The 15,314-nt window shown below is 42.0% G+C and overlaps 1 protein-coding gene across 1 annotated transcript in view; it reads right to left on the reverse strand.

The window, feature by feature from the left end:
* Positions 1-349: 349 nt before the first annotated feature.
* Positions 350-15,314, reverse strand: part of LOC144819256 (uncharacterized) — a 191,544-nt gene continuing 176,579 nt past the window's right edge. The window contains exons 5-8 of the mRNA XM_078677225.1: positions 12,011-12,054; positions 8,839-8,970; positions 5,709-5,828; positions 350-655 (exon numbers count right to left, since the gene is read on the reverse strand). Of these exons, the coding sequence (XP_078533351.1) occupies positions 467-655; positions 5,709-5,828; positions 8,839-8,970; positions 12,011-12,054 (485 nt within the window). The 3' untranslated portion in view covers positions 350-466. The remainder of the gene's footprint in view (positions 656-5,708; positions 5,829-8,838; positions 8,971-12,010; positions 12,055-15,314) is intronic.

The raw sequence follows: 15,314 nt of genomic DNA on the forward strand, positions 1-15,314 counted from the left end.
AATATGCACCATAACCTGGAATAAGGTAAAGTGATGAAGCGATGAATATGTAGGCACATAGGTAATTTTTCAGGGGTGTAAGATGTGAGACAAATATTCAAGGTATTATGTATCCAGGGATGTCTTCAAAACTTAAGTGGTTGGCAATTTCAAAATAGTTGGTCGAGGACAATATTTATCATTGTAGGGTTTACCAAGCTTGCTGAACTTAGTGATGCATCCTTCTACATTGTGCAAATGGTGAAGAACTAGTTACCAAATACTGTAACTTGATATTCTTAAATGAAATGCCTTGTGATTAAATGCAGTTTGTCCATATTTCCAAGAATGATAAAGCAAGTCAATCTTCTTGTTTACTATTTACATTATTATTATTGTAACTTTATACCACTCAATGCACTGTGGTACAATATACCATTTAAATAAATGAGTGTCTCCATGACAATGCATTGTTGCACACACTTCACTAATTAAAGTTAATGTATGAAGACTGTCGATGAAAGCTTTTGACAGGTCCTATTGATGGAGAGGTCTGTATTTCTTCATAGTCCTGCTCTTGCCTGACTGGATCCATGGCATCATTCTCTAATTCCAGTGTCGTTGTGGTTCTAGGCTTCTTCTTCACCACAGCATAAATGGGGATTGTATGAGGGATCTGAAACGCAGCACAGAACAATCAGATCAGAGATACAGGTCACCAAGATTGAGATACAAGCCATTGTGGATCCACAGGCATAGCATTAATCATTGTAACCATTATTTCATAAAGTTTTAATACCCCCAACATATGTTCAACAGTCACCCTCAATTAAGATTTCCTCCTCCACTAAAGCATATATATGTCCTTCCATGTGAGAATCAACTACAAGTCCAAGGTCTAGTCTTAGTAGTGCATGGGATTTCCTACCATACCTGATTTATGGAACTTAGCCAGAAGAACATCAGCCATTGACCCTGAGGGTTTACCCAGGCGAGGAGGCCTGAAGGTTACAATAGAACAAAGGGATTGTGAATGGGTTCTTCTAAGAGAGGCTTAATGGTCCCAATTTTACCCTGAAAATGGACATGAATGTTTGCGTTTTTTATATCACAAATGTAGTCAAAAGGCAGCAGAGCACATACATGATCATATGGTTTGCAAATTGCTAGCATCTACCAATTGAACTTAAGGGTTGACTAGTGGCAGGAGGATCTTTTAGTTTGTTGTAATTTTAGGGACATAAAGATGATTCAGTTGTGCCTCGTCTCAAACCCCGAGGGCGAGAGCTGATTTCGCAGTGCAATAGCTCCAGTGGCAGACTCACCTCCCACCCTCAGCCTCCAACCAGCAGGCATGGCAGAATCCCTACAGTAGCAGGTGAGTGTTAAAAACAGGTAGAGTTGCAAGAGCCCCTCACGCCTTTCCTTTTTCTTTAGCCCATTCTGCAATACGAGCAGGACAGCAGGTGAATGTGGTCATGTTAAAGTTTGCAGGAATCTCTGTTAGCATGAGCTAAAGCCATTTTGTTCTTGGCAGCCATTTTAGTTAGCCATGTGCTCACCATCTTCCAGAGCCTTGCACATGCTCAGAAAGACCTGTAGCTGCCAATACCTCTATTCGAGTATGTAACTGTTAGGCTATTCCTACTGATGTAAGCAGTTTAGTCTCTCCTCCCACTCTCTTGACTAAGCAATTCTTATGTATCCACATATGTATTTGTGTGCACACTTGTACTGCCTCTTTTTGAGTTTTCATGCTAACTCAGCAATAAACGGGCCATGAAAGGCCCCTGTTCTCTGTACTCCTTAGACAGTCACATACAACGGCCTGAGGGTACTGTATGACGCAGTCTCCCTCATCTGAGGTTAATAAATACTTCTTTTGATATTGCAGCTTCCGTGTCAATCTCTTCTTTGTTGGTTTAAGGACCAGGTGTATCAGTGAACCCCTAAAAAGGTTTTTATTTCTACAGTCAGTGTGGAGGGAGCAGTTTCATTTCCTGTGCTGAGGCACTGGTGCAGTAGTGGAGGCAGCCTCCATGCAGGAACAGGTGGTACCTCTATGAACTGATGTCTTCTGTGGCCCATGCTGGTGCAGGGATATTCGAACAAGAGGGAACTGGGACAGGTTCCTGGCCCTCAGCTCCTTTCCCTAAAGTGTGAGTTCTCTCCTCTCCTCTATTAGCCTGGAGTGCAAAGTCATGTCAAGATCTGCAGCTCATACCGGTGCACCAGCAAAAGCACTCCCCTAGACAGAATTAGTGCAACCATTGATTAGTACACCTCATGTGGGTGGCTGGTCTCAGGTGGATGGCGATGGCCCTTTGTTCTCTTCCTGACTCACAAGAGTCCATTGTTTCCCTTCCAGGAGCAGGCTGTCATGCTTCACTCTTTCCCCATTCACCATGGGTAAGTGTTAGTCATCACAAGGCTGGGGGGCAAAGGCGGCTGGGTACATGGCAGGTTTGGAGCAACAGTAGTGGAATAACGTTTGCAAAGAGTGATAAAAATGTATCATTGTTTTTGCTTAGTGCTAGGTTTCTATACACTTAGCAATTTGGGGTGTTTCTTTTTTCAGTGGTTTCTTAGAATTCTGTTGTACGTATTGTTGTAAACAGTGTGCCTTATCCCTGTGACTTATACTTCAATCTTTAGGAGACCATGGCAGTCCTTCTTGTAGCATTTTTCCTCTTAGTTTTGCCATGTATTTTTTTCTTCTTCACTTCCAGTGCCCACATTTCCTATTTTCTTGCCTACTTTTCTATTTAAGCCTTTTATGTGCATTGAATGCACTGATATAATCTTCCAGCTGCCCTAGTAAATTCTGGAGAATGTTACTGTTAGACTTTGCACTTTCTGCAGGTTGATCCCAAACCATTGCCCCTACACTGACCTTCTTTTCAAAACCCATTTGTGTTGGCTTTTGGGATTCTGTGAACTTTGCCATTGCTAACCAGTGCTAAAGTACATATGCTTGCCTCATTATACATAGTAAAATTGGCTTTTACCCAATTGGCACATTTAATTTACTTGAAAGCCCATAGTCAAGTCGCACTACATGTACACAGGACCAGTAGTTTCAATGCTACATATTGTGCCACCCACTTCAGCCATTGCAGACTGTATAATACAGTATTATATTATCATTGTAATCTGAATAATCCTTTTTCCAGGCCTAAACCTTCCTTTTTATTAATACATATAAGTCACCCCTAGGGTAGGACATAACCAATGGATACAGCAGGTTGCAGTGTATTTAAAAATGAGGCCATGTAATTTTAAGTACCTGTCCTGGTAGTGAACCACCATTAACTTAGCTTTTCCCTGCTGCAAGGTCTGCCTCTTCCGTTGAATAACAATGAGTTACCTTATTATGTTTAATAAGTGCTAACTTTCAATGCGGAATGGGTGGGAGGTCGAGTTTGGTGTCTAAAGAATTGTAATTTAAAACCCTGTTTAATAGTAGTAAGATTTTAAGTCGCAATTCTGAAAATGCCACTTGTAGAAAGTTGGAATGTTCCTGTCCTAAACATTTGAGGACAGAACTATCATTGTTTTGTGTCACTCTTGAGTCTCGCAAGGTGATCTAGTGTGGCGCAAAATCCTAGAATGATATATACTTGCGTGGCCCTGCGCAGCTTGGTGAATCTGGTGTGATGCAAGGCAGTGCAAGTTACTGCCTTCCATTACACTGCATCATGGAGGCATTACACGGGCAAGGTGTTGTTGTGACCAATGCAACCACCCATCTATTGTGATGCTTTCCCAAATTTACCAATGCTGGTAGACCTTGGAATTCTTCAGAACTGTTTGCTTTTCCACCAGAGGAGCAAGCAGTATTCATTTCTTTATTTCTCCTTGTTTTTTACTCTTACTAAGTGTGCTGGAAACCTGCAGCACACTTAAAAAGATTAAATACACTTCACGTCCCTTTAACACGAACCAGAACATGCTCAGGCAATAAAAACACTTCAACTCCTTTTAACATCAACATCGTACTCAGGCAATAATACACTTCACCTTCATTTAAAATCAACAACAACATGATCAGGTAATAATACACTTCATCTCCATTTAACTTTGACAGCATCATATTGCAATAATGCACTGCTTCCCTCTATGCCGATACAATACTCACACAATGATACATTTTACCTTTAACACCAAAGCGTGCCCCCAAAAGGGCACACTTCACCTCCCTTTAACACCAACAGCAGCATACTCATGCAAGAGTAAACTTCAGAGCCCTTTAACACCAATAACAGCATGCTCATGCAATAAAACACTTCTCACTTTAACCCAAACTGCTTACACAATAACACAACTTTCCCTTTAATAACAAGTGAGTACTCACACAATAATGGGCTTCTCCCTATAACACCAAAAACATCCAGATCACACAATATTACACAGATGCAGATGATTGCAGATAAATGAAATTGACCAGAAGGGAGGTGGAGGCATCCAATCAAATCTTTTAGATAAAGCACCTTTATATTTTTGCATTTTACATATTTACTGGCAGCACACAAGTCTCTCCACGACCTGGGCCCCAAGTACCTCAATGACCGCCTGACCTTCCACACGCCCACCCGCCAGCTACGATCCGCCAGCCTCGCCCTCGCCGCCGTACCACGCATCCGAAGATCCACCTCCGGAGGCAGATCCTTCTCCTACCTGGCGGCCAAGACATGGAACTCCCTCCCCATCCACCTTCGGATGACCCAGGACCACCTCGCCTTCAGGAGACAACTCAAGACCTGGCTGTTCGAGCAGTAGCGGCCCCCTTCCCTCAAGCGCCTTGAGACCCTTCCGGGTGAGTAGCGCGCTATACAAGTGTTATGATTGATTGAAAGGGTGATACACAAATTTTTGCAGATTCATTGGGTTTTTGGTAAAATAATGAAATATCAGAGGCAACTAAGACAGAAGACAATGGGCCATATGCATCAAAAAAGAGTTTTGCGTTTCTCTTAAAATTGTGATTTTTAGCGAATTGCAATTAGAGAACCGCAAAATGCAATGTATGTAGGATTTTCAAAAACATTTTCGAATCCTTCATATTCCTTATTTGAGAATCGCAAATTGAGATTCGCAAATAAGGAATACCTTAGGAGGCTAGGAGTCCCATAGGAATGAATGGGAAGACATTCTCAAATTTGCGATTACCAATTAGAGAATCGCAAATTGAGACTGCAATTTCAAGGTAGCAAACTTTCCAAAAGGACACCCTGTTGCACCCCTGAAATATGCATGTGTGCATTTTTTGCACACATACATGCCTTAAAGGCATGTATGTGCGACATTTGGCACTTTTAAAAAATCTAAAAAGTGTTTTTTGAAAGAAAATCGCAAATTAGTTGGTGGTGATTCGCAATTCCTTAAGGCCAAATAGCAAATTTCTGGTGCTTCCAGAATTTAATTTAAGGAATCGCAATTTGCAATTCCTTAATTGCATTCCGAAAATAAAGAATTCCAAAAGGCTTTTTCCAATTCACAAACGGGCCGATTCTGATAATCTGCCTGTTTATAAACAGGAAAAAGGCTTGATACATATGGCCCAATATGCCCTCCTAAAATGGTAATCTCCTGTCGATGTCATAGGTGAACCTATAAATATATGTTGTAATGTTTATGAGGAATTTTCTTTCTACAATTTGTGTTACAAATGCATTTTGGAACATGTAATGCACAGTAAGGTAAAGGTCAAGTAAATAAGATGGCAGTACCTTTGGCATCTCTTGCCTGTCCTCATAGCAGTCTTCATTCTTGAAGTTGTTCTGGACTCCGTGCTTCTGAGAGGCTCCTGGCTTCCGCACAACAGCATAGACAGGCACTGGATCTGGAACCTGAAACACAAATATGACTATGATAATAAGAAATCTACTCCTGTCATGGTCATATGCCCAAGAGCCAGACTTCCTCCTTGTCACCCCCCTCTTTTCTATATAATGGTGTGACTGGAGGAAGAATGTGAATATATGCAAAAAACTACAACTCCCAGAAACTCTGGGAACACGAGTCATGAGTGAAATAGGATACACCTGTGGATCGGCTTTACAAGCCCATGCCAGGAAGAGAAACTTGCGTTGCAGCAATTTATACATACCTCCAAGGGCCCAAGCCTGGATTGGCACCACTTGGCAGGACAAAACTTGCAGCAAGCAAAGTTCAGTTGTTGTTGCAGGTTGGTGAAAAGTCTTTGATGTCCCTGAGACTTAGAACAAGAGGCCAGGCAGCATGCCTTGGAGTTACTCTGGGTTTAAGTGAGATGGGTCCAGTTCTTTCTAAGCAAGGCAGAGGGTAGCAGGTAGATGGGCAGCACAACACAGCAGAAAAACAGTTCTTCAAGAGAAACAGTCCAGAAGATCAGCAGTCCATGTAGCAGCACAACATACCTTCCTCGTGCCAGGAAGAGAAAGTTGCTTGACAATTTACCTGGAATATGCCTTCCAGAACGAGCAGCCGGCTTGTATTTTCATCTTATCCAGATCACCTTCCAGGTTCAGCGTTCGTGGGTTGAACACTACTGAGAAGCAAACCCTTTGTATTGCTTCTCAGTAGGGAGCGGTTATTATCGGGCTGGAAGCCGCCAGGTGGCTTCACTCCTAATACCACAATGGGAGGCTGGGGCTCCCTGCAGAGATTCCTGTTGGCAGCTGTCAGCGGTTTAGTACGAGACTCATTGTAATTGAGTGATTAACTTTCTATTCAGATGTCTCCTGCTTATGTGTGAAGTGAGTAGCTGACTCAGAACCCTAGCCTAATTATAGCTTGGTGCAACTATTTGTTCTTTATGAATGTTATCTCTTTTCTTTCCTTCTCCAGTTATCGCATATCAAGGGGGACAATACCCAGAGCGAGTTGCCACTCTATGCAGGACCCTGCGGATGAAGCTTCTTGATTTGCTTCAGCAGTTTTATTTTCTTATTTCATCCCATTCCCCTTTTCCCCTGAGTGGTGCCTTTTCAGAATAGCTTGTATTGAATGCTCTTGAAAGCTATGTGTCATAGTCAAACCACTGGGTTAACCTTTTCCATGCTCATGACAAGCTGAGCTCGTCATGAGGCACGGTGCTCCGGTGCTTATGCCAAGCTCAGCTCGTCATGAGCCGTGGAACGCTCACTTGCGTTGCAGCAATTTATACATACCTCCAAGGGCCCAAGCCTGGATTGGCACCACTTGGCAGGACAAAACTTGCAGCAAGCAAAGTTCAGTTGTTGTTGCAGGTTGGTGAAAAGTCTTTGATGTCCCTGAGACTTAGAACAAGAGGCCAGGCAGCATGCCTTGGAGTTACTCTGGGTTTAAGTGAGATGGGTCCAGTTCTTTCTAAGCATGGCAGAGGGTAGCAGGTAGATGGGCAGCACAACACAGCAGAAAAACAGTTCTTCAAGAGAAACAGTCCAGAAGATCAGCAGTCAATGTAGCAGCACAACATACCTTCCTCGTGGCAGAGTTCTTCACAGGCCCAGTAGTGTACTATATTGTTGGGGTCAGATATCCAGTACTTATACCCAGTTGCGCTTTTGAAGTGGGGGTGACTTCAAAGAAGGGCTTTGAAGTGCACAGAGTTCCTCCCTCCCAGCTCTAGCTCCAACTCACTGCCTATTCAGGTGTGTCACCACCTCCCTCACATCCTGCCCAGGATGACCCATCAAGTTTGGGATGCCACTCAGTCACACCAAAGCTCCCTATGTGTTTGGCTGTCTAGAGGGAATGTACAAAGTCTAGCTGTCACCCATCCAGTTGAGTATTAGAGGCAGGCACACAGGGCTAAGGTTTAAAAAAAATAATGTTTCTAAACATGGAATTTTTACGAGGGTAATGATAAATTCAACATTACCAGTAAAAAGGATTTATGATCAGCATTCCAGTGATATGAAACATAACAGATATACTCAATCAGGAAATGCAGCTCATAAGTATAATAAAGAATTGTGACTGTTTACCTATGTGAGGGGTAATTACATCACACCCTGCTCTGTGGCTACTTTATGGGGCGACTTATATCTGTAATAAAAGTGGAGTTTAAGACGAGGCAATGGGTTGTCACTGCCAAGGCAGACATGGCAGCATAATCAGGCTCTTCAATGGCAGGCCTGAGACATATATAAGGACTACTTGAGTGGGTGGAGGTGGAGGAAGGCAGCAAGTTAGGGGTGACCCTTCAGAGAGGGCAATTTTCCAACACCATTCTTGTCCAGAGTATGGAGCACTATGCAAGGTGATTCTGTACATAATAGCTTTATCATCCTTTATTTTCCTGTACAACTGGTGGATAGAACTGTTTATGTCTTCTACAAGGCGCCTAAATAGGGGAGGTCTCAACATAGTCTCTCTTTCCTCGGCTTAGTTCATGGTTTAGTCCTAGGAACTCAAAGGGACCTTTTACTCGTTAACTGGTAATCGAATTATGGTAGGATTAGTGCGTGTGGATTAGGAAATTTGCACTGAGCCTCTCTTGGTATATCAGAGAAAGTTTCATTTGAATTTGTGTTGAAAATACCACTCGGATCTAAATAGCTGTATCCATCTTCTAAAACGATCCTTTAATCATGTAAATAAACAGAAGGGAATAGAGCATTGTGATATTTGCTGTCAAACATACCCAATATTTCTGGGACCTGATTTATGACAGCAGTGCTATCAAAACGAAAGCAACTGCCAGGCGCAGTAATGCCATCGGCTTCATCTCGGGCCTTTTAACACCACACCCCAATCGACTACCTTGTAGGGTTTCTTCTTCTGGTAAAGAGGAATAATTGTTAGCAGAGTGCCTTAGTACACAGGTCATTTACTTGGGAATACAAAGACTACAGAGACTTGTTGCTGTGTGGTACAGAGAATACTGCTTCCTACCCTTGGCAAAACCTGGATTTCTTCATATTCGCTCTCTATCACATCTTCATCCACAGCAATATTTTCAACTCCAAATTTCTGGGATCCACCACTCTTCATCACTGCTGCATACGCAGGGATAGTATCCGGAAACTACAACACAGAAACACAACATGTGATCAGAGATAAATGCAATGCATTGTGTAAGCATGTTTGAAACCTTGTGTTGTCACTACACGAAGAATTGATGTTACAGCCACATTTTGTTCTGGCCGCTCTCCGCACCAGTAACTATATACATACATTTGGTCCTTATACTTGACTTCATGTCAGTGTATTTTTCTCTTTTCCCACTACTATACCACTCCCACCAAAGGGGGTTTAACAACACAGAAAAGAAAAATTAGGGTTGTCACAAAAACACCACGTGCCAGCTATGAAAATACAAAAAAATTGGAAAGAATGCATTAATATCACTACTACATATACCACTGGTAGACAATAATTTTCAATATATTGACACCAATCCAATTCACACGACTGGTATATTAACACACTTATGAAAGAATGTATAGAGAATACTGTCAGTATTTTGATTATTAAAACATGTTTTGACTGAGCCAATCAAGGATTTATAGAGTGCTGTAAGTAACACATGAAAGTCTCAATGCGCTGGTGATTTGTTCACTCAAGCAGCCAGGTCTTGGGTGCTTTTCTGAATTTGTGGAGCAATGAGGTGGTCCTGAGGTGCAGGGGAAGGTTGTTCCAAGCTTTGGCCACCAGGTGTGAGAAGGAGCATCCTCCGATGTTGCTTCGTTGAATATTGGGGGTGTCAGCCAGAAAGAGGGAAGCGAATCATAGGTGTCTGGTAAGTTGGTGGAAGTTCATGCATTTGTTGATGTATGCTGGTCCTTCTTTGTGCAGGTCTTTCAAAGCATGGGTCAATATCTTGAATTAGCATCTCTTCTGGATCGACAGTCAGTGTAGTTTCTTGAGGCAGGGTGTGATGTGGGTTTGTCTGAGAAGGTTGAGGATGAATTTTGCTGCTGAGTTTTGTATTGTCTGTAGTCTCTTTAGGAGGCGTACGGTGATTCCTAGGTAGAGTGTATTCCCATAGGCCAACATTTTGGTGACAAAATCCTGCATGACGGTCCTTCTGGTGTTGATTGAGAGCCACTTGAATATCTTGTGGAGTATACATAAGGTTTGGAAGCAGGCGGAAGAGACTGTGTTTACCTGTTTCTTCATGGATAGCTTGCTTTCCAAGATGATGTGAGGCTGCAGGCGTGGCCTGCCGAGGCCTAGTTCAGCAGGCCACCATGCGTCATTCCAGGAGGATGTTTTGTTTTGTTCCCATAAATGAGGTATTCCATCTTGTCCGTGTTGAGCTTGAGACAGCTGCATTTCATCCAACCAGCAACAATTATCATACTACTGTGGTAGTTGGGTTTGAAGGTGGAGTTATCTTCTGACAGCGAGAGGATGAACTGGGTGTTGTCAGTGTAGGAGATAATGTGGATTCAATGGGATCTGAAGGTGTTGGCAAGGGGGGCCATGAGCATGTTGAAGAGGGTGGAGATGAGGTACGATCCCTGGGAGGCCCTGGAGAGAATCTACTTGGGTTCTGAGGTGAATGGTGGGAGACAGATTCTCTAAGTTCTTCCTGGGAGGTATGTGGTGATCCATTTGAGTGCATCTCCCTGGAGCCAGAATTGCATGAAACTTGTTTGTATGCCCTGATATGTTTCTAGCCTGGTAAGAGGGTTATTAGCGGTGGCCTGCATTGCCATTTCTTTAGTGCTGACAGTGGTCTTTGGCCTTTTAATCGACCCACTGCGGCAGAGTACATCAGAAATTGGTAAATGTCCAAGAATATTTACTTTTATGCTTGAACTGCCCAGAACTTGTTTCTTATTATGAGAAATACTGCAAGAATAAAGTCATGATTGGTGGAACAGTTAATATTAGTAGGATAAAGGGCCTAATTAGAAGCTGAGCAGAGCAGTCATGGCGGCATCCGCCATGGAAACCCCTGAACCGGCAGGCATCACAATATGGATCACCGCCACCGCCTGAGTTCCGCTCGACTAGCAATCGTGACAAATGCCGACCAGCAGAAAAGCGGCGGAAGCACTTTCTGTCCGTCGCAGTACTCCCCGCCATAGAAATATGGCGGGGGTAAATGTGGTTGTGATGGGAGGCGGTTCGCCACTGCTGGCCGGCCGGGCGGTGGTGATCCGTCCCCCATCATAATCACCCCCATAGATACTAGTTATGAGTATTTAAAACTGTGTCTGGAAATTGTCAAGTTTTTTCACATAACTGAACTGCTTTAAATCTCCTCCGTCAGTATATTATTTCTTTTAGTTGTATCAATGAATACATACTGTGGTCATTTTTGAAAAACACATTTAAATTTCTGTGGTGGTAAATTTCTTTAGATGTAAAACATCCATTTTCTTCATTTGCATGTCATCCTAATAATTAAATAATCACAATGAAAGCAACCCAGGAGATTACCTGCTGCACACTTCACAGGGAATACAACATAAACGCTTTATTAATATTTCAACCACACAGTCCTTTTTCCTTGGATGCTCCAATATGGAGGGAAATTGGATTTCTCAATATCTAAAACATTGAATAATCTATTTAAGAGTAAAGTTGAAACATGTACCCTCAAACCATCAAACGTCCTTAAAGGTTTTTTTCAAGGATGTAGCAGATTTCTGTGACACAGTTCATCACAAATAATAACAGAATCCTTCTTCTGATATTGTTATTTTGTATTTATAATGTACTGTGTGCAGGTATATGTGTTCACTTTAAAATAAGATTAGTAATGTTGCTGTATTGAGTTCTTCTTATTAATGTTGTGCTTGTGTTGCTGTTCAAACCCCACAGATTATCTTGATTTCCATTTCTTTGTCCATCAAGCTACCAGTAGTGAACAGAGCATCTTTCAAAGAAACCTGCTTTTATTATTTAAACATAAATTCATAAATGTTAATGGGACATCAAGTACAGTGCATGAACACTCTCTCCCCACTATTTATCAATTGATTCCAATGTACTATTTAGATCAACATTTGAGTTAGTTTGCAAACATACACATATCCAAGTGATAGAAGCATTTTTGTGACGCCATAAGGAATTATGGGAAAGGATGTTTGAGTCAAAACGATTCACTTACCATGTCAGATAATTGACTGTTGTTAGTTACTGTTTCTCTTATGGCTGAAATAATGAAACAGACATTTTTGTCAAAACATTCAACTAAAACACCAAACATCATCAACAGAAAATCAATTACTCAGGATGAGTCAGTGGGGCTGGCCAGTGACTAGAGGTGACATTAACAAAATTGATTAACTGCTTTCATTACCTGCTAAACACAGTATTTGGACACAATATTGATTAAAAAATGTTGAGTCATGCAAATAGAGAATTTTTAATATCGTGATACATGAATATCGTGATGCAAAAATATCATTTCCAAAAATATAGATTTTTATGGGAAGTAATATCGTTGTAAAAAATATCAGTGTTGGTAATATCATTAATAAAAATATAGTTGTAAAAATATCACTTTTAATCATCTTTACGTATCTTAGTTTGTATTTTTTGTATATTTTATAAATTGTTTGCATAATTGTTGATGTTTTTAAATATAGTTTGCAATTTTTTGTTATTTTGTTTATTTAATGTAATTGTTAATTGTAATGTACAGTGTTGAAGCGCGTTGTGAGGTTTGTAAGGGTGCAGAGTGAAAAGGTAATTCATCATAATCACTTTTAAAATAATATTATTTAATTTAAAATTAATTATGTAAATTGTGCAATTAATATATTTTTAATGTATAATTTATATATTTATATAGCGCAACAAATACCCTGAGGCGTCTAGGCATTTGGCAACTGAACACAAGAGCATACCAAAGGTTTGAATGAGGCTCTATGAATGGGTTTAAAACTATGGGGCCTATTCCGAAGTCGGACGGACTCAGGTCCGTCCCACATCATTCAGGAGCAGTTACCCACTGACCTGCTGTCGTGGGTTACGGCCCTGCTAATACGATGCGACCGCACAGGGTTCGGTCGCGCTTGTATACTTCAGAATGCAGGCATGCATTCTGAGCGGAATGCATGCCTGCATTGAGAAAAGCAGGGGTGCAGTTCATCTCTGCACCCTGTGGCCGGCACCCCAGGGTGCCTGCCACCTGGTGCAGAGATCCACAGAGGGGCACCATTCGGCAGCCTTGCACCCATAGGGGCCCTGCTGGGGGCCCCCAAAGACAGTTTCCGACTGCCTTTTCGTGCCGGACAGACCGGCATGAAAAGGCAGTGATAAACTGCCATCATACGCCCTCGGTCATAAAGAGGCGACCGTGGGAGTACTGCAGGATATCCGGCTGGCATACGGGCTCTCCGAGCCCGTCATAGGCCATCCGAAAATCAGAGTCGTATTCCATTCCGACCGAGCCAATCGGAATGGCTCGGTCAGAATGGTTCGGAGCCCTTCCGACCCGGATCGGAATCGGCCCCTAAATTGTATATAGGGGAACAGATCGGGTGAGTTTTTAAGCTCCATTGGCAGCTTGTTCCACAATCTAGTTGTGGAGCCTATAAAGATATTACCGCCCCATCTCTGGAGTGGGAAATTTGGTACCCTCACTAGTTTCAGAGAGGCAGACCGAAGAGTACGGGATGGGCTGTAACATTGAAAACGATCAATCTGATAAGTGCCGCCGAGATTATGTAGCGCTTTAAAGGTGATGTACAATACCTTAAAATTGATTAGTTTTTCCATAGGTAACCAATGGAGAGCGTTAAGGGCATGTTAGGCTGATTAATATTTGGATAAGCTAAAGAGCAACTGGGGTGCCAAGTTTTGAAGAACCTGCAGTTTCACTGTTAATTCCTTGTTCACACCAACCAGAAGCCTGTTACAGTAATCCAGTGTAGACAAGACCAGTGCTGCCACCACTGTTTTCTGTAATTCTGGTGGTATAAATGGAAAGTTGTCCTCAGAATTTTCAGAGTTAAAAAGGTAGATGATGTAAGCGCCTTCGCATGATGTGAGAAGGACAGAGTTGTTTTAAAGATAACCCATACATTTCTGGCCTTGGTGACTGGAATGGGCAGAGGAACCAGCTCCACTGGCCACCAGTCCATGGACCAGAAGGATGTGTCTCTGCCAAAAAGTAAAAACTCTTTTTGTATTTGAGCTTAACTTTAATTAGTTCTCCACCATCCAGCTGCTCACATGTCTCATACACTCACTGAAGTTGTGGGCTGTGTCGTGATGTTTACTCGGGATGGAGACAATGATCTGAGTATCATCTGCGTATGATACCAATTCAAAGCTGTGGGATTTAATCAATCCAGCCAAAGGTGGGAAATAAACATTAAATAGGATTGGGCTTTGGGATGAACCCTGTGGCACCCCACATGGAAGCCTGAAGCAGTGAGACTTGAGAACCTCCATTAACACAAATTGTTCGGGGTTGGACAAGGAGGACCGGAGGAGTGCAAGGGCAGTGCCTGCAATCCCTATTTCGTGATGGCGATAAATCAGAAGGCTGTGATCTACTGTGTCGAATGCGGCTGACAGATCCAACAAAAGCAGGGCAGCCAAGCCTCCTTTATCAAATGCACACCTGCTTTCTTCTGTCACTGTAATCAAAGCCAATTTGGTACTATGCTTGCTCCTGAAGCCGTACTGAGTTGAGTCCAGAATGGTATTATTATCAATAAAGATGGCCAGTTCTTGATGCATGTGTTTCTCAAGGAGTTTTGCTGGTAAAGGCAGACGAGAGATTGGGCTATTGTTGCCCGGATCAGTTTTGTCTAAGTTTGATTTCTTTAAGAGTGGCCAGAAGGAGGTTTTTTCCACTTTTCCGGGAATATTCTTGTTTTGATGGCAAGATTGAGTAGCTCCTTTGAGTGGACTGGTGACTGTCTCTACTACTGTGTGGGTAACCTTGGGAGGGCAGGGATCCAACAGTGGGGATCGTTGGGTTTGTCAGGGTACAGGGTGGGAAGTTAAATAATTATAATTCATTAATACTTATTATTAATTAATAGTCATTATTTATTTGATAATTAATGAGGAAAATGTTGTAGTTAATATATTTTGTAAGTTACATTTTAGGTGCAAGTTGTTGGTTTATAGGGAAAAGGGTGAGGAGGTATTTAAGTATCATTAATTTATAATTCATTATCAATGTATTAGGAATTATTTAATCCATAATTAATTATGTAAATTGTGTAATGATCATATTTTTAAGTTACGTTTTAGGTGTGAGTTGTTTAGTTTAAACTAGAGTGGTAGTAGTACATTTTGCCCTTCCAGTGTTCAACGTTTTTCCTACTGTGTCCCAGACTAGAGTGAGAATATTAAATGTCACCCCTCCGGAGTCCAACACTTTCCCTACTGTTGCACAGATTGGAGAAGGAATACTAAATGTCACCCCTTCAATGCCCAATGTGTTCCTT

Source organism: Lissotriton helveticus, chromosome 2_1 (genome assembly GCF_964261635.1).
Source record: "Lissotriton helveticus chromosome 2_1, aLisHel1.1, whole genome shotgun sequence".
In the NCBI taxonomy this organism is placed as follows: Eukaryota; Metazoa; Chordata; class Amphibia; order Caudata; family Salamandridae; genus Lissotriton; species Lissotriton helveticus.